The sequence below is a fragment of the Bos grunniens genome, chromosome 11 (genome assembly GCF_055505025.1).
Source record: "Bos grunniens cultivar Pamir isolate PY7600 chromosome 11, Bosgru_T2T1.0, whole genome shotgun sequence".
NCBI classification, from domain to species: domain Eukaryota; kingdom Metazoa; phylum Chordata; class Mammalia; order Artiodactyla; family Bovidae; genus Bos; species Bos grunniens.
The window spans coordinates 76,512,440-76,538,281 of NC_141175.1; the positions used below are offsets into that span (position 1 = coordinate 76,512,440).

At 41.5% G+C, this 25,842-nt stretch overlaps 2 protein-coding genes across 23 annotated transcripts in view; one reads left to right on the plus strand and one right to left on the minus strand.

Moving 5' to 3' along the window:
• Positions 1-25,842, minus strand: part of LOC147363332 (uncharacterized) — a 791,043-nt gene that overhangs the window by 718,454 nt on the left and 46,747 nt on the right. Inside the window, exon 2 of one of the 18 annotated variants that reach the window (XR_015136996.1) lies at positions 1,883-2,030. The exons of 16 other annotated variants lie outside the window; for them this stretch is intronic. Coding sequence is in view for 1 of the 2 variants with exons in the window: in XM_086327060.1 (XP_086183186.1) it covers positions 8,470-8,503 (34 nt within the window). In the remaining variant the exon portion in view is untranslated. Of the gene's footprint in view, positions 1-1,882; positions 2,031-2,092; positions 8,504-25,842 lie in introns of those variants that run through there. One more of the 18 variants, XM_086327060.1, reaches the window with a different exon arrangement.
• Positions 1-25,842, plus strand: part of FSHR (follicle stimulating hormone receptor) — a 223,008-nt gene that overhangs the window by 192,644 nt on the left and 4,522 nt on the right. For all 5 annotated transcript variants that reach the window (XM_086327025.1, XM_086327026.1, XM_086327028.1 and 2 more), the window contains one exon: positions 1-25,842. This exon is cut by the window's right edge and continues 4,522 nt beyond it. In XM_086327025.1, the coding sequence (XP_086183151.1) occupies positions 1-1,234 (1,234 nt within the window). In that variant the 3' untranslated portion in view covers positions 1,235-25,842.

Consider the following 25,842-nt stretch of genomic DNA (forward strand, 5'->3'; position numbering starts at 1 on the left):
CTCTGACCTTCATCCAATTTGCAACAAATCTATTTTAAGGCAAGAAGTTGATGACATGACTCAGGCTAGGGGTCAGAGAGTCTCTTTGGCAGAAGATGATGAGCCCAGCTATGCCAAAGGATTTGACGTGATGTACAGTGAATTTGACTATGACTTATGCAATGAAGTGGTTGATGTGACTTGCTCCCCTGAGCCAGACGCATTTAATCCATGTGAAGATATCATGGGGGATGATATTCTCAGAGTCTTGATATGGTTTATTAGCATCCTGGCCATCACTGGGAACACCCTAGTGCTGGTGATCCTGATCACCAGCCAGTATAAACTCACAGTCCCCCGGTTCCTCATGTGCAATCTGGCCTTTGCCGATCTCTGCATTGGAATCTACCTGCTGCTCATAGCCTCAGTTGATGTCCACACCAAAAGCCAGTACCACAACTATGCCATCGACTGGCAAACTGGAGCAGGCTGTGATGCTGCCGGCTTTTTCACTGTCTTTGCCAGTGAGCTCTCAGTCTACACTCTGACCGCCATCACGCTGGAAAGATGGCATACCATCACCCATGCCATGCAGCTCGAATGCAAAGTGCAGCTCCGCCATGCTGCCAGCATCATGCTGGTGGGCTGGATCTTTGCTTTTGCAGTTGCCCTCTTTCCCATCTTTGGCATCAGCAGCTACATGAAGGTGAGCATCTGCCTGCCCATGGACATTGACAGCCCCTTGTCACAACTCTATGTTATGTCCCTCCTTGTGCTCAATGTCCTGGCCTTTGTGGTCATCTGTGGCTGCTACACTCACATCTACCTCACGGTGAGGAATCCCAACATCACATCCTCTTCTAGTGATACCAAGATAGCCAAGCGCATGGCCATGCTCATCTTCACCGACTTCCTCTGCATGGCACCCATCTCCTTCTTTGCCATCTCTGCCTCCCTCAAGGTGCCCCTCATCACTGTGTCCAAGTCAAAGATCCTCCTGGTCCTGTTCTACCCCATCAACTCCTGTGCCAACCCCTTCCTCTATGCCATCTTCACCAAGAACTTCCGCAGGGATTTCTTCATTCTGCTGAGCAAGTTTGGCTGCTATGAAGTGCAAGCCCAGACCTATAGGTCAGAAAGCTCATCCACTGCCCACAACTTTCATCCAAGGAATGGCCACTGCCCCCCAGCTCCCAGGGTTACTAATGGTTCCAATTACACCCTTATCCCCCTAAGACATTTAGCCAAGAACTAAAACACAGTGTACAAATGTTTCTGAGTGTTGAATGACAGATAAGTCTTGCCTTTGAAGAATATGCTGACAGAGCACTTCCACATACTTCATCTAATTTAATCTCCCTGGCACATCCATAAGGTAAATTGGTCAGAAACTATTAACTTCATGTGATTCATTAGGAAACTGAAGACTTCATAACAACATTAATAATTAAAATAATGTAGTACTACATCACATTTGTTCTATACTTTATAGCGTTCAAAGTGCTCTTGTTCAGATCATCTCAACTGATCCCTATAAAAGTCCTATTAAACAGGCACGACAGGAATTATGCTTGGAGCTTTATAGATGAGGAACCCAAAACTCGAAGGGTTAAGTGACTTGTTCAAAATTGCTCAACTTATAAGAAGCAAAGCCAAAATTAAATGTTCTGACTCCCAGAGAACTTGCAAGAGAGGCAGTGCAATATTTATTCACTCACTCATTCCCTCGATGAATATTTACTGAATATCTATGTGATCCTTTGAAATATGTCAACCTGAGTAGGCTGAACTACATTTCCCAGAATTCCCTTTTCTTAAATATTTCCCATGAAGGTAGGCCACATGAAAGATTTTCCTGAAAACAGGAGGATGGAAGGGAAGCTGCAGCCATTTTGTCACTCACGCTTTGTTGCTCATCTGTTGATTCAGCTCACTGCTGTGAGTATGCAATGGGTCCACCATACCCTGGAACCTTCCTCGGGTTCTCTGCCTCTTAAGTCAAGTATATGTGTTTAGCTCCATGTTGAAGAACCCCCATCTTCAGCAGAACACTTTTATCACCAAGGTCAGAAGCAACAAGAACAGAAATAGATTTTAGTTTGACCTTGTGGAGTCTGTCTTGCACTTATGGCTTCAAGCATGCTTGTGATCTTCCCTTTATGACTGCCTGCCCTATAGACTAGCATCAGATGTAGAGACAATTCTTACATAGCCCACTTTACCAACCTCCACAATTGTGTAAGTCAAATCCCTGTAACAAATCCCTGCCATATATATACATATATATATATGTACATGACTGCTTCTGCTTCTTCTTCAGTCAAACCCTGACTGAAGTATACAACCCATATGGCGTGCCTATGGGTTATATTGTTAAGAACACAGCAGCTTTGGAATTGGAGCTGAGATTTCATTCTTACTCCACAATAAGTCAGGACTTCTCCCTATCTCAGTGTCTTCCTCTGCAATGCGAGTTGGTAATAATATCTAACTATTGGGCTGACTATAACAATTAGAAAAGAAAGTGGGTTTAAGGTACTTATTGTTATAACAGGCTTGATGAACAAGTTCACTTCTCTCCTCCCAGATCAATGCCTGAAGTTGCACCTAGTTCTCCTGACTGGGATCTAGAACTCATTCCATCACATATTACTCGTAATTAATAACTACACTTCCCCTGCCTGCTTTCACAAATGACCCCATTTAGATGATCTGATCATCAGCTCAGCTCAGTTGCTCAGTCGTGTCCAAATTTTTGCAACCCCACGGGCTGCAGCACACCAGGCCTCTCTGTTCATCACCAACTCCCAGAGCCGACTCAAATTCATGTCCATTGAGTCGATGATGCCATCCAAACATCTCATCCTCTGTTGTCCCCTTCTCCTCCTGCCTTCAATCTTTCTCACCATCAGGGTCTTTTCCAATGAGTCAGTTCTTCGTAGCAGGTGGTCACAGTACTGGAGTTTCAGCCTCAGCATCAGTCCTTCCAATGAATATTCAGGACTGATCTCCTTTAAGATTGACTGGTTGGATCTCCTTACAGTCCAAGGGACTCTCAGGAGTCTTCTCCAACACCACAGCTGGAAAGCATCAATTCTTCAGTGCTCAGCTTTTTTATACTCCAACTCTCACATCCATGCATGACTACTGGAAAAACCATAGCTTTGACTAGATGGATCTCATCAGTTCAGTTCAATTCAGTCGCTCAGTCGTGTCCGACTCTTTGCAACCCCATGAATCGCAGCATGCCAGGCCTCTCTGTCTATCACCAACTCCTGGAGTTCACCCAGACTCATGTCCATCAAGTCAGTGATGCAATCCAGCCATCTCATCCTCTGTCGTCCCCTTCTCCTCCTGCCCTCAATCCCTCCCAGCATCAGGGTCTTTTCCAATGAGTTAAATCTTCACATAAGGTGGCCAAAGTACTGGAGTTTCAGCTTTAGCATCATTCCTTCCAAAGAAATCCAAGGGCAGATCTCCTTCAGAATGGACTGGTTGGATCTCCTTACAGCCCAAGGGACTCTCAAGAGTCCTCTCCAACAACACAGTTCAAAAGCATCAATTCTTCGGCACTCAGCTTTCTTCACAGTCCAACTCTCACATCCATACATGACCACAGGAAAAACCATAGCCTTGTCTAGATGGACCTTTGTTGGCAAAGTAATGTCTCTGCTTTTGAATATGCTATCTAGGTGGGTATAACTTTCCTTCCAAGGAGTAAGCGTCTTTTAATTTCATGGCTGCAGTCACCATCTGCAGTGATTTTGGAGCCCCCAAAAATAAAGTCTGACACTGTTTCCACTGTTTCCCCATCTATTTCCCATGAAGTGATGGGACCAGACACCATGATCTTTGTTTTCTGAATGTTGAGCTTTAAGCCAAGTTTTTCACTCTCCACTTTCACTTTCATCAAGAGGCTTTTCAGTTCCTCTTCACTTTCTGCCATAAGGGTGGTGTCATCTGCATATCTGAGGTTATTGATATTTCTCCCAGCAATCTTGATTCCAGCCTGTGTTTCTTCCAGTCCAGTGCCTCTCATGATGTACTCTGCATAGAAGTTAAATAAGCAGGGTGACAATATACAGCCTTGATGTACTCCTTTTCCTATTTGGAACCAGTCTGTTGTTCCATGTCCAGTTCTAACTGTTGCTTCCTGACCTACATACAAATTTCTCAAGAGGCAGATCAGGTGGTCTGGTATTCCCATCTCTTTCAGAATTTTCCAGTTTATTGTGATCCACACAGTCAAAGGCTTTGGCATAGTCAATAAAGCAGAAATAGATGCTTCTCTGGAACTCTCTTGCTTTTTCCATGATCCAGCAGATGTTGGCAATTTGATCTCTGGTTCCTCTGCCTTTTCTAAAGCCAGCTTGAACATCTGGAAGTTCACGGTTCACATATTGCTGAAGCCTGGCTTGGAGAATAAATAACCACAAATCCCCACAACCAGCCCACAAAGCTCCAAGTCTACTCTGAGAGTATCCTTGTTCCATGTCAAAGCCAATCCTTCCTTCTCTTAGCCCATGGCAAACATTTCAAAAGTTGGTCCCAAATGAATTAACAAGAGCTGAAGAAAAACCAGAGATATTACTTTTCCAACAAAGGTCCGTCTAGTCAAGGCTATGGTTTTTCCTGTGGTCATGTATGGATGTGAGAGTTGGACTGGGAAGAAAGCTGAGCGCCAAAGTATTGATGTTTTTGAACTGTGGTGTTGGAGAGGACTCTTGAGAGTCCCTTGGACTGCAAGGAGATCCAACCTGTCCATCCTAAAGGAGATCAGTCCTGGGTGTTCATTGGAAGGAATGATGCTGAAGCTGAAACTCCAATACTTTAGCCACCTCATGCGAAGAGTTGACTCATTGGAAAAGACCCTGATGCTGGGAGGGATTGGGGGCAGGAGGAGAAGGGGACGACAGAGGATGAGATGGCAGGATGGCATCACTGACTCGATGGACATGAGTTAGAGTCAACTCCGGGAGTTGGTGATGGACAGGGAGGCCTGGTGTGCTGCAATTCATGGGGTCACAAAGAGTCGGACATGACTGAGTGACTGAACTGAAGAAAAACCAATCATCTGTGCATATGTGACCTGGCATCCCCTGATCTATTATGAACATTGAGTGAAAAATGGAATACGTATCCATAGAAATAGTCTCGAACTGAGCAGGTCAGTGCAGTACCCTTTAGCCACATGTAGCCATCGAGTATTTGAAATCCAAATAGCCTGAACTGAGACATGCTATGAGTAAAAGACACAATGGGTTTCAAATATTTAGTGCAAAAAGAATTACAATATCTCAATAATTTAGATAATGATTACATCTTGGAACAAGTATTATTTTGGACAGCCTGAGAAAAATACATTTAAAAATTAATCTCACCTATTTCTTTTTACATTTGTTAATGTGGCTGCTAGAATATTTAAAATTACCTAAGTGAATAGTTTTCTATTCCATTTCTATTCTATTTCCAATAGAATTGTATTTCTATTGGAGAGCATGGCTCCAGAGTTATATGAAAATAAAGTATTTTCATTAGTATTTTCCCCCCTAGGACTCCACTGCCACACTGTTGGGCTCTCCTAACTCCATCTGCAATCATTTTTTTTCATTGTTTGTCACCAGAGGGGATGTATTTCTGAATTTGGACTAAAAAGCAAGTAGCATCTAAATTAAAAATAGGATACAGTATTAATTATTTTACAGCATAGCTGTTGATGACACAATGATTTAACAGATAGTGGTTCTGAGAGTCAAGAATATATTCAAAGATAAACATACACCAAGAGAACCTCAGAAGGCTTTCATTCAGTTACTCTGTCATACACTTCGTGGTAAGAGATAAGACTTTCCTCAAACCAGCAGATATATTTATAGGCAACTACATCAAGCATTTCGAAACCCTTTAGACAAATCCTAAGAGGAAAACACTTTCTCTATTTCCTGTATTTGAATTAAAAAAAAAAAAAAAAAACGAATCCAGTGTATCAGTTACTCTCCCTTCTAAACAGTGATTATACAGGTAACACCTCGAGTCTGAATCTTCCAGAATGGTGCTTCAGGATGCATGGTGACCCAGGGAAAGGGGGGAAGAGGGGAAGGCAAAGGGGGAGGAAGAAGGAAAAGGAACAGAAAAAGAAAAACAAACACAACCAAAAGAAATATCAAAATGTTATCCCAAGTTTCTCTTTTTCTAAAATTTCTATTCATAATCTTGAATACCATAAAGAGGGCCAGTGTCTCCCAAGGATTTCTTAAAGTACCCATATCTCCAGAGGTGATATTCAAAATACTAACAACTGGTACAGCCCAGGGACTGATCTCAGAAGGAACCCTGGTGGTGAGCAATCAATTGGGCCATCCTAATACAAACAGGGTGAATGCCAGCCCTGCATGCATACCTCCCAGCCCCCTAAACTGAACCCAGACCTGTTCCCATATACCTTTCCTCAAGCTTTAATCCACCATAACCTCCTTCAGTCCCATCCTGGCCAGCCTCTCTTATCACCTTCTGCCTCAACCCTCCTTTCCTCCAGATCCTCCTTCACTGAATCCTAAGAAGCTGACAGATAATATAGGATTCTCCTTGGAGGGGTCAGAACAAAGAGACCAAATGAGTAAATCCAGAAGCTCTTAGGGAACAGAGTGAAATGATGAGCTGGCTTTACAGATTAATAAATAATTTTTATCTTGCCACACACAGAAGCAATAATGCAAAGAGGGCTGATGGCACCAGAAACTATTTCACTACAAGTCACCACTCATTAAATACAAAATACCCTTCAGACCTTGTTTCTGGAAAAGATACACAGAGGGAAGGATAAAACAAGAGGAAAGACCCCTCTCGCGCTTGCATCAGCAAAATATAACAGATCTTACCAGAAGTGATACTCTGCCTTATTTAGGCCAGTATCTTTTAGCACCCATTAGAAAGCAGAAAAAGATCACTGAAACTGATTTTTTTTTTTTTTTAATTCTGGTGTGAGAGCTGTAAACTTTGGGCTTATGAAGAATTTCATTTTAATAGGAAAATTTATAGAAACAAGCAAAGAATGAAGTTTCTGATTCTGGATAGTAATCCAAATAGAGACAGAAGACAGCAGTAGAGAAAGAGGACAAATATATAGAAAACTTTATCTGTTTAATATATGACACTAAAGAAACTAACAGTCAGCACAAAATAAAGCCCAACCAGGAGGTCATGCTTGCTTGTTCTCATCAAAATGCTTTCTTTCAGCTGCAAATAGCAGAAACTCCAAGTAAAAAAAAATGCCTTAAATATGAAGGCCAATTATATAAGATGCTCCAAACTTGGGTGAGCAGCTCAGTGGTCTCAAGGACACAGGACCTTTCTGTGTCTTTGCCCCACCATACTTGGAGTGTTCCACCATGCCTTCGTCATGGTAGCAAGGCTGCTGCAGCAGTTCCAGACACCACAGGTAGGCAGGAATGAACCCAGAAACAAAGAGAGGTCTTTCCTTCATGCATCGTATTTTCAAGGGGAGAAAATTTCTCCCCAAAGACTGTCAGCAAATGTTCCTTCCTACCCATTATGGAAGATTACTGTCCTGCCTGTAAGGGAGGTGTGAAAATGAAGCTATGCCACATTGAGCCTCTAGGTTGGAAGGATGGCTCTCCCAGTCAGAGAGGCAGACGGGGAGCTGCAGTGGGAGGGACACTGGCAATCTCATCCTCACCCTGAGTCGATTCAAATCCTCTCCCATGGGATGAAGACCGTGAGGCTCAAGGTCAGGACACATATGGCACCTAACAACTCACATCCTGTGTCGTCACCCCTCCCCTCTCTCTCTCTCCACCTCATCCAGCTCCTCTCCCCAAGTTAGTCTCTTCTACTTTTCCCTGGAACAAACTTTAGAAGTTTCTTAGATCTGAAAGCAACTGCTAGAGTCAGACATTGCCCAAGAAAAGGAAAAGGAGAAAGAGAGTAGGGAAAAAAAAGAGAAAACAAACACACACACACACTTGGATAGGAAGAATGGAGATGTGAGGAGGAGGAGAAAGAGGACAGGGCAGGACAAGTTAAACAAAGGAGTACTGTGGAGAGGAGCCAGGCCCGGACTCCAGTACTTGCCCATCTCCGGCTTAAAACACTTTCAACTCATTGCAAAGACTTCAACTCAAAACCCTGAATGGCCTCAGTCTTAGATCACAATAGAAAGGTCCACCCTTCATTCCATGATGTTTAGACTTCCCAGGGCTCCATGTACAATGTACATCTGCATTCCCAAGATCCAGTTTAAAGGATGAGTAATGGGAAAATATTTCTGAAGGTCTTCAAAGCCTCTTCACTTCAGATGTCAATATAAAGACAGTTCAGTCCTTTCCAGGAGCCCAGGTCTTCTCTCCAATAGCAGTACCCACAGCCCCTGAGTGTTCTGTTCTGGGATAGGAAAGTCTCAAAAAGGCACTAAATCCCAAAGTTTTTCAGAGTGTCATCTGTGTGCTCTTGCTTCCTTTTCTTCTGTTTACATTACAACACAGGATTCCTTGAATTTTGATATCTTCTTTAGAGACAAATACAAAGAGAGAATATCATAAAAGTCATCTTATTTTTAGTGATAGTTTCCACATAATAAGATGCAAAGAGCATTCTTGGCTCTGCATTTAGAGAATTCTCGGGCAATTTCCCCCCCACGTATCATTAGCTAGGGTCCTTTAAACTTCCAGGTATTAATGAGGTGCATAAAGAAGAGGCTTGGGTAGAGAAGGTTTTAAGTTGTTTCATAAACAGCAGAAGCTGTACCACAGGGTTCCTGTCTCCCAAAAATCAATCTAGCAAATTGTTATATGTTTCTGTTTCCCTTTAGGTGGGGGCGAGGGGGAGGAAGAGAAAGGAGGAGATGAAGCAAGAAAACCTGAAAAATACCAGTAAGAAAAAATTGCCTCTGTCTATAGAGATGGAAACCTTTCACAGGCCGCATCCCTACAGAAACCCTGACAAAATTCTCCTCTCCATCTATTTCACATACAGCATGAGCGGCTTCCAGTCCAGGCTCCCAGTATCACAGGCCAGGGTAGTGCTTCCTCAGGAAAGAGCCCTGGAAGACCCCCATCCAACATAAGCTAACAGAACATTGGATGTGGGTCAGTCGGGCTGGTGTGTTAATCCTCTTTCCTAGGATGTCTGGCGTGCTTCAGGCAGCTTAGTTTTCTATGTATTTCAGTGAACAGCTTTAGATCAAAATTCAAGAGCCAATTTACTTGTGGAAGGGAGTCTAATCAAAAGACATAATGGTGAAGCATTTGGGATTATGTAAATATTTGGTGTTGGGATAAATTTTATCACTGGTGGCTACCTCTAGAAATCAAAAACTCACTCTGAAGAAGCCCACAGAGTTCTGTTTTCCACTCATTCATTCTCTCATTTAACGAATATTTATTGAGTGCCTAGTGTAACCCACTCAACACTGTGTTGGAGAAGACTCTTGAGAGTCCCTTGGACTGCAAGGAGATCCAACCAGTCTATCCTAAAGGAAATCAGTCCTGAATATTCATTGGAAGGACTATGCTGAAGCTGAAAGTCCAATTCTTTGGCCACCTGATGAGAAATGACTCATTGGAAAGGACCCTGATGCTGGGAAAGATTGAAGGCAGGAGGAGAAGGGGATGAGAGAGGATGAGATGGTCGGATGGCATCACCAATGCTATGGACATGAGTCTGAGTAGGTTCTGGGAGTTGGTAATAGACAGGGAAGCCTGGCATGCTGCAGTCCATGGGGTCACAAAAAGTCTTACACGACTGAGCAACTGAACTAGTGTAACCCAAGCACTACTCCAGTCGCTGGAAAAACAGCGGTAGATAATCCAGTGAAAATTCTACCTTCAGGGAATTTACATTCTAGTAAAGGGAGCAGAAGACACACAAGTTAAATAAGTAAAATATATGGAGTGCTGGACACTGGTAGGTTCCCATAACAAAGCACAAAGCAGGGAAGCAGGATGTAATATAAACTGTAAGGGAATAATTAAAGGCCTCCCTAAAAAGATGACTTTAGACTAAAAACAGAAGGGAAGTGGAAAGTGAGACATGTGGATATTGAGGGAAGGTTGGTTTGAGCAGAGGAAAGAGCAAGTACAAAAGCCCTTAGGCTAGGCTGTTTGTTGTGTTCTAGAAAAATAAGGTCTGTATGGCTGGAGCAGAGAAAAAGGGGGTGGGAGAGAGGAACAAGGACAAAAAATACAGGTGGCTGGGTTACTGTTATAGCTTTACTTCTAAATAGGTGAAGTGGCAGAAAAATATTGGGAAGGTTGTAGTAACTATTAATTGAGTCATTGTGTGTTGATGGCCTGGCCTAGCGTTAAACACTAGGAGATCCTGAATTCAGCCACTTTTCATTACCTCCAACAGCTTGCTCCACCTCATTCTCCTCAGCCCCCACCCTTCCAGTTTCCCCAGCCTCCACTTTACATCCTCCCCACCCCCACCATTCTCTCCACCCTCTCTACAGCAAAGCTACTCTCCTACAGAGTTGTCACTTTGTAAAGAAGATGATAAATGGCTCACACCATAGAGATAATAATCTCTGAAATTTCAATGGGCTTTACACATTCTAGAAGACATCGACTTTCATTGGCTCATTAGATCCTCAAAACATTTCTGTGAGGTAGGAAGGGTTCTTTTGTTATAAAAGAAGAAATCACCATTCTGAAGTACAGAATGTGGCCCATCTAGAGTCATACAGCTAAGGGAAGGCAGAGTAAGACTAGAATTCAAGCTCCTGTTGTCCCCTTCCTAGTTATAGAAGTAGAGATATTGGCTTCCCTTTGGCTCAGTGGTAAAGAATCCGCCTGCAATGCAGGAGACACAGGTTCAATCCCTGAGTCCAGAAGATCCCCTGGAAGAGGGCGTGGCAACCCACTCCAGTATTCTTGCCTGGAGAATTTCATGGACAGAAGAGCCTGGATGGCTACAGTCCACAGGTCACAGACAGTCGGACACGACTGAGCGATAACACACAGAGATACTGGAAACACCACTCTCAGCATGAACGAAGGGCAGTGGCCTAAATCAGACACTTCCAGCAGCAAGACTAGACCAGGAGCTGACCATGTTCTCTCACAGCTGGTGTTTGGTCACAGTGGAGCCTTGATGGCATGGATTTAGTTCAATCAACAGAGAAAACAGAATCACAAAGCAAAGTCAAGCATGCAGGTGAGCAGGAATTTTTTTTTTTTTTTTGGCTAATTCCCTGTAACATTTCTCCTCCTAATCCCAGGCACAGTGTCCCCCTAACTGGCAGGCAGCTGAGCTCAGCAAAAGCCAAGAGGGAAACTAACTGAAGTCCATGAAGTGTACACTAACCCAGGATGTGTAACTAATCACAGGCCAAACTCGGCTGTGGGTTGAGGTAGTTGAGGAGTTTGAAAACTCTAAATTATTTCCTCAAGAAGGGAATAAATTTGAAGTGTATTTTTGTTCATCCCTGAAAGAGCTCATTGTTTGAAGAGGACAAAACCATGGCGTGGCCTGGGCCCTTTTCTCTGCCACAATCAATCACTTAACAAAGCAACATGAAGGCAGAAGTGCCCAGAGACCTCAGCCAGGTCTGTGATAATTAACATCTGCAGTAGTCAGTTTGCCACGGTCACTACAGTGCAGCGGCCCTGCTCTAGCCATGCTCCAGCACAGCCAAGGGGGCTAGGAGTCCACAAGGCCAAGGGGACATGACCACCCAAGCCTGCACTGAATGTGCTGATACTTGGGGCCCCCAGATCTCCTGCCCAAATAATTCGGGTCTACTTTGTCCTCCCTATGGTGAACCACACTCCTAGGGCATACCACGAGGCCTGAGGATCACTGTTCTGGGGTGTGGACAGAGCTGACAGATGCAGGTGGTCCCACACCAGATGGAATCGGGATGGGCGGAGAAGAGAGTAACTATGAGTCAATACTTCCATGGGCACTGTGAACCGATTACCACAGATGTTAATGATGGGTCTGCATGAAGAAATGGAGATGGACTGATGCGCCCCCTTCCCTACTACTGAGAAAACTACTCACGGTTTCCAAGACTTTTTTTTCCCTCCCTAAGATATTTTTTATTTTTAGACAAAGTATTTTAATATAGAAATTCTTTAACACACAAACTGCCATCACAGCAGCATTCACATAGTAATGAAGGAATGGGATATAGCAGGAAGCATGGCAAAGGGAAGGAAGGTTTTCAGCATCCTTTCTGCTCCCCTGCCTACAATCACTCTACGGCCTATGAGAACAGACCAGGGCAGCCAGAGGAGCACTGATGCTGATACTGAGACAAACCAACCTAGGGGGAAGAGCAGGTTCCCCTCAACACGCCACGTCCCCACTGAGCAGTCCCCAGGTAAAGCCAGATTCAGTTAGGAGGTAAGAGGGAGGTAGATTTGAGACAGGAGAATCAACCATCATTCCAGAGCATACTTCTGATCGCACCTTTGAGAACAGAGTTTTCCAGGGGCTGCTCAATTGATAAGACTTAAAAATTGTCTTAGTTCTTCATAGCTGGCGGGTCAGCATCGTCACCTTCACTGGGACCCACATCCATATTGACCCTACTCTGCCCTTCAGAGAACTTCACCACATTCATCAAAACTCAGGATACCTTATTCTGTCCCCATATTCTTCCCCGTCTTGCACCTTTCTGGTGACTTCAACACCTTTATGGATCCCCCAGGTTGGATCTCAGCTTCATAATGCTTTAACTTACTTACTTGCAGTGCCTTACACCGTCATTAACTTTAGCCACATGTGGCCACAAGTCTGACCTCTTAATTTCCAGAAACAGCCTCCATCCCTCTGAAGTCTTCCCCCTCAGGAGTCTGCTCCCGGACTCCCTCACCATCTACTACCTGTCTCAAATTTCTTCCTGAAACTGGCCTCGTCCTTCAGACTGCCGTGATTTACGCATGTTATGCTCCTGCTAGAAGATCCTCCTTGTATCTGTCTCCCTGATATACCCACCTCATCTGTAAAAACTTGGCTCAAACATCATTTTTTTTTTAATTCGACATACACTGATTAAGGGCTTCCCTGGTAGATCAGCTGGTAAAGAATCCACCTGCAATGCAGGAGACCCCGGTTTGATTCCTGGGTTGGGAAGATCCCCTGGAGAAAGGAACGGCTACCTACTTCAGTATTCTGGCCTGGAGAATTCCACGGACAGAGGAGCCTAGCAGGCTACAGTCCATAGGATCGCAAGAAGTTGGACACAGTTGAGCAGTTTTCACTTTCACATTGATCAAGCACCTACTAGGAAGCACTCAATGTGCTAAGCAGTAGGATTACAAAAATGAGTAGAATGTCTTCCTTTCCCTACACAGAGTAGCTCAGAAACAGACAAGGGAACATAAAATTCCAATCCATGTGGGAGCTCATTACTAGACTTGCCTTACAAGAAATGCTAAAAGACATTCTTCAAGAAGACATAAAAAGATGTTAATTAACATCATAAAAACGCATGATTGCATGTGTAAAACTCTGGTAATGGTAAATATATAGTCAAAGTCATTTTCCTAATATTGTGATGGTGATGCATAAATCACCTACAATTAATCTAAAAGTTAAACAATAAATATATTAAAATTAATAACTACACATTGGACACACAATATAAAAAATTGTGAGGTATAACATCAATAACCTAAAGTGTGAGGGGGAGAAGTATAGTTGATCCTTGAACAACACAGGGTTTAACCAACATAAAACTTATAGTCATCCCTCCATATCTACAATTCCTCTACATCTGCAGATTCAGCCAACCACAGACCTCATAGCACCATAATATCTACTACTATTGAAATATATCTGCATATAAGTAGACCCCCACAACTCAAATCCATGTTTCTACATGCTAAAAAAAATTAAGTTGTTATCATCTTAAAAGAGCAAGTTACAAATATAAGATATTTATGTAAGCCTCATTGCAACCACAAAAGAAAAACTTGCAGTAGATATAAAACAGATTGAGAAAGAAATCAAAAGTATGCATGCTTGCCAAGTCGCTTCACTCATGTCCGACTCTCTGTGATCCTATGGACCGTAGCCCACCAGGCTCCTCTGTCCATGGGATTCTCCAGGCAAGATTAGTGGAATGAGTTGCCATGCCCTCCTCCAGGGGATCTTCACAACCCAGGGATCAAACCCAGGTCTGCCGTGTCACAGGTGGATTCTTTACCATTTGAGCCACCAGGGAAGCCTGTGAATACTGGAATGGGTAGTCTATCCCTTCTCCAGGGGATCGTCCCAACCAAGAATCGAACTGGGGTCTCCTGCATTGCAGGCAGATTCTTTACCAGCTAAGATAGCAGGGAAGCCCTAGTAAGTCCTTCAGTTCAGTTCAGTTCAGTTCAGTCACTCGGTTGTGTCCGACTCTTAGCAACCCCATGAATCACAGCACACCAGGCCTCCCTGTCCATCACCAACTCCCAGAGTTCACCCAACTCATGTGCATCGAGTTGGTGATGCCATCCAGCCATCTCATCCTCTGTTGTCCCCTTCTCCTCCTGCCCCCAATCCTTCCCAGCATCAGAGTCTTTTCCAATGAGTCAGTTCTTCACATGAGGTGGCCAAAGATTTGGAGTTTCAGCCTCAGCATCAGTCCTTCCAATGAACACCCTTACCTATCAATAATAAGTTTAAATAGAAATGTATTAAATTCCCCAAACAAAAGTCATAGACAAAATATCTGCCTCTCCATTGCTGTTCTGCAAGCAGGTTTATCAGTACCATCTTTCTAGATTCCATATATATGTGTGTTAATATACAATATTTTTCTCTTTCTGACTTACTTCCCTTTTTATAATTGGCTCTAGGTTCATCTATCTCATTAGAACTAATTCAAATGCATTCCTTTTTTATGCTCTAATTAAAAATACATTTTAAAAAAGAAAGTCACAGAAGACAAAATAGACTTTAAGCTAAAAATTATCAAGAGAGACAAAAAAGGCCATTGTGTAATGATAAAGGGGTCATTCCATCAAGAAAATATAACAACTGTAAATATTTATGTACCCAGCACCATAGGACCAAAATATATAAAGCAAATACTAACAGAACTTAAAGGAGAAATAAACAGCAGTACAAGAACACTGGGGGTCTCTCATACTCAACTGCCAACAATGGATAGATCATCAGACAGAGAATCAATAAGGAAACAGTGGATTTGAACACTTTGGACAAAATAAACCTAACATATACAGAACATGCCATCCAGCAGTAGCAGAATACACATTTTTCTCAAGCACAAATGGAATGCTATTTAGGATAGATTATATACTAGGCCACAAAAAGAAATTTCAACAAATTTAAGGGAAGAATTTTATCCAAAATATTTGCTGACCACAATTCTTTGAAATTGGAAGTCAATAACATGAGAAAACCTGGAAAACTCACAAATACATTGAAGATTAAAAACCCTCCTGAACATCTAATGGATTAAAGAAGAAATCAAAGAGAAATAAATATCTTGAGACAAATGAAAATGGAAATTCAACATTCAAAAACTTGTGAGATGCAGCAAAAGCAGTTACAAGAGGGAAGTTTATGGTGATAAATGCCTACATTAAAAAAAAAAGAAAACTCTCAAACAACCAAACCTTATACCTCCAGGAACTGAAAACAAGAACTAGCCCAAAGTTAGCAGAAGGGAGGAAATAAAGATCAGAGAAGATAAGTGAAAGACAGAATAGTAAATAATAGAAAAGATTACCAAGACTAAGAGTTGCTTCTCTGAAAATTGACAAATGTTTAGCTAAACTAAGCAAAAAAAAAAAAAAAGAGAGAGAGAGAGAGAGAAGGACAGGAAGGGGATGGATGTTTTCTGAGACAGGATGATAGATCTGTTTGGTCGCAAAGCACAGCTCTTCCCATGACCCCCTTCCATCCCTTTAGTGTATCACTACAGTTCGTGTGACAGTCCACTTTTGTTCCACACATTCAAAAACTAACTTCAAGTCTAGAAGATGTTTGCAAAACTTAACGTTGCCAATGACTCTTTTCCTAAGATCTTGCAGAATTCATAAAACTCTTCTCACCATCAACAGAATAAAAAGGAGATCTGTGCCTATACCATGCATGACCAAAGAGGAAGGATCATAAGGAAATTAATTATTAGTGTATGCTTTGCTGGTTATGCATAATTAGGAGAGTATGAACGGCAGGCTGCATGTGTAGGCAGGAGAGGCCCCCACATGATGTAATTTGAAGGAAATTGAAGTTCATTCACTACCACTCCCTCTCCAACCAAATCCAGAGTCTCATCCCCACCAGTGTCCTGCACTATGTGAGATCCCCACCCTTTCAATCAGATGCTTTATGGTGTAAGAGCAAAGAACATGTCCAAAGACCTAGTTTGAAATTTAACCTTTTCTCTGGTTTTGTGACCTTAAGGAAATCACTAGGATTCTCAATTTCTGCAACTGTAAATAGGGGGGAATAGCCTATTTCTGCAAAGAATATATCTGCCAAAATGTGTGAAACAATGTTGAAAACTTCCTGAACATCATGAATATAGATCCAGTTGAAGTGCAGGAGCTTCTCAGGAAAGGTGTCTGATGCAGAGTAATTCAATTAGCTGAGTTCCTGCTGCCTCTTACTGCTTTCCTCTTAGAGAATGGGGCTCACAAGGGCTTGTCTGATAGAGGGAGAGAGGATGCCAGGGAGACAGGATGGACCCAGGTGAAGTGAGAGCCTACTGGGCAACCAGATGGGCAGCATGAGAACTTTGAGAGACTGAATTAACCAAGCTCAAGACCTTCATACATCCTCAGTGAGATAAGCAAACTCAAGGTATCCTGGAGGAGAAGAAATAGCTGAAAGGATATGAAAGAGAGTTGAAAGACAACCCAATCCATGTCACATGACTCAGACTACTCCATCACCAGGACATAGCCCAGAGGATGGTCAAGGCCCAGCATAGGAGAGTCAGTCACAAAGGACCAGCCAGGAATGCATGGTTATCAAACAGAAATCAGTTCCTGGTAAAACTTGGCTGTAGTTTTGAAACATACAACTCCGTACTCGTTCTGCTAACACTGCTCAAGTATGAGGACAAAGCAGGCTTTCCCAACAATGACTGTGAGAGCTGTTCATTGCAAATCTATGAGGAAAAGTAAATCCACGGGGAAATAGTGGGTACAAGAAGCAATGGTAAGCACAGAAACACCATGTATGAGTCAGTGTCATCAACTATTGACTCTCCTAAGAACAATTGTTTTTTCATTCCTTAAAAATCAATACCAAGATGTTCACACTGTATGGAGTACTAAGGCCTATGTCTTAGATAAAGAAAGGGATAAAATAACTTTAGATGGAGAAAAAAAAATTAGTTAAGAATGGATGCAAGGATAATCACTTAATAAAAACACAACAAAATAAAAATGGAAATACAACTTTTAGCTTGTAAAAGCTAAAACTATAAAACTGTTAGATGAAGCATAGAAAATTATCTTCATGATCTTACAGTCAGCCAAGATTTCTTAGAATTCTAAAAGTACTCCATGGAATTCTCCAGGCCAGAATACCAGAGTGGGTAGCCTTTCCCTTCTCCAGTGGATCTTCCCAACCCAGGAATCAAACCAGGATCTCTTGTATTGCAGGCAGATTCTTCACCAATTGAGCTATCAGGGAGGCCCTAATCATTAAAAAATGATAATCTGGATTTGATAAAAATTATTTATGCTCAAAGACACATTAAGAAAATTAAAATGTGAGCCAAAGGCTGAGAAACAAAATATTCTCAAAACATTTATCTGACAAAGGATTCATATCCAGAATACATTTTTTTTTATTTTTAAACTTTACATAATTGTATTAGTTTTGCCAAATATCAAAATGAATCCACCACAGGTATACATGTGTTCCCCATCCTGAACCCTCCTCCCTCCTCCCTCCCCATACCATCCCTCTGGGTCGTCCCAGTGCACTAGCCCCAAGCATCCAGTATTGTGCATCAAACCTGGACTGGCAACTTGTTTCATACATGATATTTTACATGTTTCAATGCCATTCTCCCAAATCTTCCCACCCTCTCCCTCTCCCACAGAGTCCATAAGACTATTCTATATATCAGTGTCTCTTTTGCTGTCTCGTACACAGGGTTATTGTTACCATCTTTCTAAATTCCATATATATGAGTTAGTATACTGTATTGGTGTTTTTCCTTCTGGCTTACTTCACTCTGTATAATAGGCTCCAGTTTCATCCACCTCATTAGAACTGATTCAAATGTATTCTTTTTAATGGCTGAGTAATACTCCATTGTGTATATGTACCACAGCTTTCTTATCCATTCATCTGCTGATGGACATCTAGGTTGCTTCCATGTCCTGGCTATTATAAACAGTGCTGCGATGAACATTGGGGTACACGTGTCTCTTTCCCTTCTGGTTTCCTCAGTGTGTATGCCCAGCAGTGGGATTGCTGGATCATAAGGCAGTTCTATTTCCAGTTTTTTAAGGAGGCAAAAATATACAAGGGATTAAAGACAATCTCTTTAACAAGTGGTGCTGGGAAATCTGGTCAACCACTTGTAAAAGAATGAAACTAGAACACTTTCTAACACCATACACAAAAATAAACTCAAAATGGATTAAAGATCTAAACGTAAGACCAGAAACTATAAAACTCCTAGAGGAGAACATAGGCAAAACACTCTGACATACATCACAGCAGGATCCTCTATGACCCACCTCCCAGAATATTGGAAATAAAAGCAAAAATAAACAAATGGGACCTAATTAACCTTAAAAGCTTCTGCACATCAAAGGAAACTATTAGCAAGGTGAAAAGACAGCCTTCAGAATGGGAGAAAATAATAGCAAATGAAGCAACGGACAAACAACTAATCTCAAAAATATACAAGCAACTCCTACAGCTCAACTCCAGAAAAATAAGTGACCCAATCAAAAAATGGGCCAAAGAACTAAATAGACATTTCTCCAAAGAAGACATACAGATGGCTAACAAACACATGAAAAGATGCTCAACATCACTCATTATCAGAGAAATGCAAATCAAAACCACTATGAGGTACCATTTCACACCAGTCAGAATGGCTGTGATCCAAAAGTCTACAAATAATAAATGCTGGAGAGGGTGTGGAGAAAAGGGAACCCTCTTACACTGTTGGTGGGAATGCAAACTAGTACAGCCACTATGGAGAACAGTGTGGAGATTCCTTAAAAAACTGGAAACAGAATACATTTTTAAAAAAATCTTACAAACAATGAAAAGATAATCTAACATATAAGAGAATGACAAACACATCTACCATATGTCCCAACAATTCCATCCAAAAAAAGATACGTACATAGCAGCCTTATTCATAAAACCAAAAACATTTTCAAGCCCAAATGTCCATCAAAAGGTGAATGGATAAATTTTGGTTTAAACAGTGACATGTTACTCAGCAATAAAAATGAATAAATTACTGATATATACTGCATACTGATAAACCTCTAAAACATTATGTGAAGTGAGTGAAGGCAGACACAAAGGTGTGAATATTGTGTGATTCCATTTATATAAAGCTTAGTGAAGTTGCTCAGTCATATTCGACTCTTTGCTACCCCGTGGACTGTAGCCCACCAGGCTCCTCTATCCATGGGATTTTCCAAGCAAGAATACTGGAGTGGGTAGCCATTTCCTTCTCCAGGGGATCTTCCCAACCCAGGGATCGAACCCAGGTCTCCCACATTGCAGGCAGATGCTTTAACCTCTGAGCCACCAGGGAAGTCCACATATAAAGCTTAAGAACAGGCCAAACTAACATGTGGTGACAGAAGTCTACAGTGATCGTCTTGGGGCTGGGGCCTTGACTGGGACAAGGAACATTCTATGATGATGGATTTAGTCTATGGTTTGTGTGGGTGGTTATACAGATGCAAACAATTATCACACCTACCAAGCTGAACACTTAAGATCTGTGCATTTTATCATGTATAAACTATACTTCATTTTTTTTTATAATCCACCAAAGAGGTCTCATTGTGTTCCTTTAGTGACAATCAGAAAACATAGTAGAGGAGGAAAACAGAGCCTCATGGTAGCAATGGAACCTATAAAGAGTAGGAGGAAATATAAGAAAAAAAGTAAGACTTTCACAAAGAATATTATAAAACTTATTGAGAATAGCCCTAAGTGAAGGTAAAATAATGTTCACCAATATGAACATTTAATATTATAAAGTATTATCCCCCTCCCCCTAAAAGACTGTATAAATGCAATGCAATTCCAATGTCATTCCGGCTTTGGTTCATAGGTACGGATTCATGGACTTTTAGAAATCCACTTGGCTGTCTTAAGTAAAGATGCACACATCATGATACTTTGAATTTTGACTTCTAGGAATATGCTCCAAGGGAAAGTCTCATCCTTATGCACAAAAATGTCCACTGCACCATTTTTTTTTTAAATCACCAATAAACACACAGTTGCTTTTTAATTATTTCTAAACTGTTTCTTCATAGTTCCAGAACTTGTCTGAATGAAGTTGATTGTTTAGAATTTAATGATAAATCCTTTGTGGCCCGGTTTCATTTTTTTTAAGTAATTTTTAAGCTATTTTTTTAAGTAATCTTTTTCACTCAAAATGATGTGCGTTCTGTGTTGTTCATTACTTATTTACCTTTCTCCCTGGATTTAACTGCTTCCTCCCAGATTCACTTCACTTCTAGCTGGAGTACATCCTTCACTTCTTCCAGTGTGAACCTTGGTAGTAATTACTATGAGATACTGTATGCCCCAAAATATCTGTATTCCAACCTCACATTTAAATAGTAATTTTGCTCATTATAAAATTCTAGTATTACTGCCTTTTCTTCAATACTTTGAAGATATTAATTCACTGCTCTCCCATGTCTGGCAGAGCTGCTGATTATACATATATTCATACAGAGCCTATAAATATGATCATATAAAGTATGATTATAATCTGATTTTTTTGCTCCTTTGGGGTTAATGTGCTTTTCTGTCTTTGGAAGCTTTTAGAGTTTTCTCTTTTTCTTTATATCCTTGACTGTCACTGTGGAATGTTTCCACGTGAGGTCACCTCTCCTCTTTTGCATGCTGTGTCTGGTCAGCTCAGGATCTTTTCTTCTGTGATCCTGTAGAAGCGAATTTCTACTTCTACTTCAATCCTTCATCTCTCTCAAACTGCCACCTCTTCATCCTTTTCCAACACCTTCTGAGAAAACTTAGTCCAAAATTTCAGCCTACTAAAACGTTCTTTGGCTATATCCATTCCCACATGCAGCCCATCCACTGAGTTCTTTATTCCAACAATTATATTTAGGTACCTAATATTTCCCATTGGCTCCTCTTTCTAACTGCTTCTTGCTTTATTTTTTCAATAGTCTCCTTTATCTCTAAGGATAATTACTATGCTTAGTTTTTAAATTATTGTTCATTCTATTCCCTCTAGTTTATCTTGTTAAATTTCTTCATAGAACCTTTAGTCCTCACATGCCTCACCATTTTTCCTTGTAAGCTCATCTTTTATTCCTTTAGGACCATCAAGTGTCTTTCTAATACTTGGGAGAGATGTAAAACCTTAGGCTTTGCCTGTTTTCCAAGTGAGTTAGAAGAAGGTGGTCTTCAGGGAAAGATGTTTCAAAGATTGTAATCTGAAATCAGTCATTTCCTGGCCATCACCACCACCAACCAGGCATTCCCCTAACCTCTTGGGAACATCTCATCACCAGGCACATTCTTAGAAGCAGTCCTCTGTATAATTGCCTAGCCCACTGAGGCAATCCCTCAGATATCCCTGGCCTTCCTCCTCTCCAGTCTGGCAACCAAATACATTCATCTCCCTAGGGTCCTTACAGTTTTTGCATTCGTTAATGAAAATGGTTGAGATCCATCAATCCGTTTTTCCTGTGACATCTCCATCATTGGGTTCAGAGAAGAAAGCCAACATCATGCAAATACTGAGCCATGTGGGACTCCAGGAATATTACGGTTATACAATAAAAATTCGGTCAAGAGAGATTTTTTTAAAAATACTAAGAGAAAGGCATTGATGACCAAGTACAGAACTAGATTACATGCCAGCTCCCAGCTCAGGCTGCACAGCTTTCCTGACCATCTTCACACAAAAGAGAGAACTTTACAATCAATTTAATTTAATCAAAGCTCAATAGTTACACTAGAGAGAGAACTTTTGACTACTTGCAACAATTGCTCAAAGGCAATAACTACTGAGAGGAACAAATACACAGTCACAGAAATCTATCCCACAGGCATAGTCTATACCCTCATTTAATTCACTTTTACTTTTAACGTATCTTTTCAAACTTTCATAGCTCTCCCTCCCTTTCCCTCTCTGGTATCAAATATTCATCTGTTACAATTTTATTTATTCTGTTCCAGTGAAAAGGTATGAACAATGGCTGGGACAAAAAGTCCTTCAGGGTTTCATGGGTTCTCATATAAGAAAGGCTACAATCTGGTTTCTTCAATGAATTCTGGGGAAACGCTAGTTACTCCAAGATTGCACAAGACACTCTGCATGGCTAGTTACAGAAATTCTGAATTATAGAAGACAGAAGCTCCTTTTCTCTGCCAAAGTCAACTCAGTATCTGCACAGGATCCCATGGAAAACTGAGAAAAGTGGATGTGACTTGAGCCTCCTGCGAATTTGCCCTGCTAGAGACATTAATTTCTCCTCTCTTGAGAAACCTATATGCAGGTCAGGAAGCAACAGTTAGAACTGGACATGGAACAACAGAGTGGTTACAAATAGGAAAAGGAGTATGTCAAGGCTGTATATTGTCAGCCTGCTTATTTAACTTGTATGCAGAATACATCATGAGAAACACTGGGCTGGATGAAGCACAGCTGGAATCAAGATTGCCGGGAGAAATATCAATAACCTCAGATATGCAGATGACACCACCCTCGTGGCAGAAAGCAAAGAAGAACTAAAGAGCCTCTTGATGAAAGTGAAAGAGGAGAGTGAAAAAGTTGGCTTAAAACTCAACATTCAGAAAACTAAGATCATGGCATCTGGTCCCATCACTTCATGGGAAATAGATGGGGAAACAGTGGAAACAGTGTCAGACTTTATTTTTGGGGGCTCCAAAATCGCTGCAGATGGTGACTGCAGCCATGAAATTAAAAGACGCTTACTCCTTGGAAGGAAAGTTATGACCAACCTAGATAGCATATTCAAAAGCAGAGACATTACTTTGCCAACAAAGGTCCATCTAGACAAGGCTATGGTTTTTCCAATGGTCACGTATGGATGTGAGAGTTGGACTGTGAGGAAAGCTGAGCACCGAAGAATTGATGCTTTTGAACTGTGGTGTTGGAGAAGACTCTTTAGAGTCCCTTGGACTTCAAGGAGATCCAACCAGTCCATTCTGAAGGAGATCAGCCCTGGGATTTCTTTGGAAGGAATGATGCTGAAGCTGAAACTCCAGTACTTTGGCCACCTCATGCGAAGAGTTGACTCATTGGAAAAGACCCTGATGCTGGGAGGGATTGGGGGCAGAAGGAGAAGGGGACGACAGAGGATGAGATGGCTGGATGGCATCACTGACTCGATGGACGTGAGTTTGAGTGAACTCCAGGAGTTGGTGATGGACAGGGAGGCCTGGAGTGCTGCAATTTATGGGGACACAAAGAGTCGGACACGACTAAGCGACTGAACTGAGCTGAACTGAATGAAACAGTATTAATTTAAAAACCAAATCACTTCTGGATAAATGGTAAAAGGGTTCCTCATACAAAACCCTTTGAATAAGCATGAAATAAAAAGGCTGTCATTATGAATTATATTAATGGTGAGATTGAAAATAAACCTTTAGCATGTTGAATATCAAAAGACTTCCAAGACCCTCTACTGCAAAACAGGGACACAAGATCATAATCACAGGTCAATAATAATATAATTCCCAGCAGTAGTGAACGTTCCTGATTTCTCCTCCTCTGGTTCTAGACCTAAGTAGACCAACATGCAAACGCACACACACACAACACCATTACAGAACAATTTCCCCTCTCAACTTTTGGCTTTAGTTCCTTCTGTATTATTCCCAACCTGTAGCCAGAACTCATACATATGCTTCTCTTAATGAGAGAAATAACTAAGACTATCCACCTCACCAAAAAAATGAAAGCTAAAAATGGAAAAAATTAGACAATGACCAATTTAGTCCCTTCTTTCCTCTCCTTGCAAAGATACACTAAACCTCTTTTCCCTTCAGTGACAAGGCAAGAGAAGGTCTTTGGAGAAACTGGCCCAGCCTCTGACAAGGTAGGTATTATCGTCTCTCATTTTCAGATGAAGCAACTGAAGCTCCTAGAAATTAAATGACTTATCAAATATACCACAAGCAAGTGGCAAGGTGAACCATAATGCAGTTTTTGTACTTCTTAAAATAGTCTTCTCCCCATTGCCTGACATTGTATGTAGGTTTTTAACCAGATACTCAAGTGTCCTCTCTGCATCCAGCCTGTGCAAAGAGTTGGGAGGACACTGGTATTTATTCCTGAACTTTTTATTATTTCAAATCTCATCAACCTCTTTATTTCACAACATCAAAAAGAAAAAAGCTTCTCTTTCTCACTGTGGTGGGTTTCAACCCCAGACAGTTGAGTTTCTGCCACCCTTTGTTAACAGGCTATCACCAGGCCAGTGCAAGGTCACCATCTAGTGGTGAGAGCTGCTAACTACATACTACACAGAGCATCTTAGCTGATCTTTAGGCCCCTTCTGCCCACCCCTCACCCCCACTGGTATTTCCATCAAACACACAGAAGTAATTTACAGAGGAAATAAGGAATTTCTCACTATATAAAACATAAAGCAATTTTTAAATTAAGACTTGGGGATCTTAGACTCATATGTAGGTGATAATCTACCCCATCAGTGGACAGTCTTTAGCAGCTCTAGAGCTTGACATGCAAAGAGACATCAAGAGAAGACTAGATACGAACCACATGGCAGATCATTGTACATGACCACACTCGGGGTAAGTGCTAGACTCTACTTCACTGAAGGACCTCTACCATCTCAGCAACTTCCTGAGAACTGAGCAAACATTCCTAAGCAAAACCAACCACTTCTAAAAAAACACAAATTCTGATTATACTCTCAAATAGCAAATACTTTCTGCACACATACTATAGGCTGAAAAACTAACACAAGCAATGTTAGATAAGGACTGAACAGTCCTCCAGCAAACCCGCTTTTGCACAACATGCACCATTCCATAGATTCCGTTGTCTTCCTATTAAACAAGTATTTTTAAACGCTGAATTCTGCTGTCTTTCTTCCAGTCCTGAACATGAGTTTCCTTGCAGCCTTTAGCACCCCTGACCAAGTGCTCTTCCTCAAGCTCTCTGTCTTTACTTCCTTGCCCTTATACTTTCTTGATGATATGCTTACCCCTCTGATCATGCCTCTAGTTTTAGTCCTCCCTGCCATGGGTCCAAAGTTGTGGATATATCCCCCAAAGATCTAGCTTGTGACGCTCTTCATTCTTTTTACTTTATTTTAATAATCCATCACATTTGTGGCTTCAACTAATATCAGTATCTCCGTTCCTGATTTTTCATCTAAGCTCTAGTGTCACGTTTTTAACTCCCTACTGATTATCTCCCCACTGAAATGTCAAACTTAACACGCATAAATCAAAGATTAGCAACTTCCCTTCCAAATTCTACTTCCCTTTGTTCGTCATTTCAACCCATTAGGCTCCACACTTTACCTCTCCTTGAACTCCTTTTCCCAATGTGCTCTCACCTAACCATCTCCAGGGACCGTCAGATCTGTATCTGCATTGATCTCTCATTAGCCCTCTCTCCCCTCTTTCCCCAAGACCACTATTTTGATTCAGGCCCTCATTCTCTTCCACTCT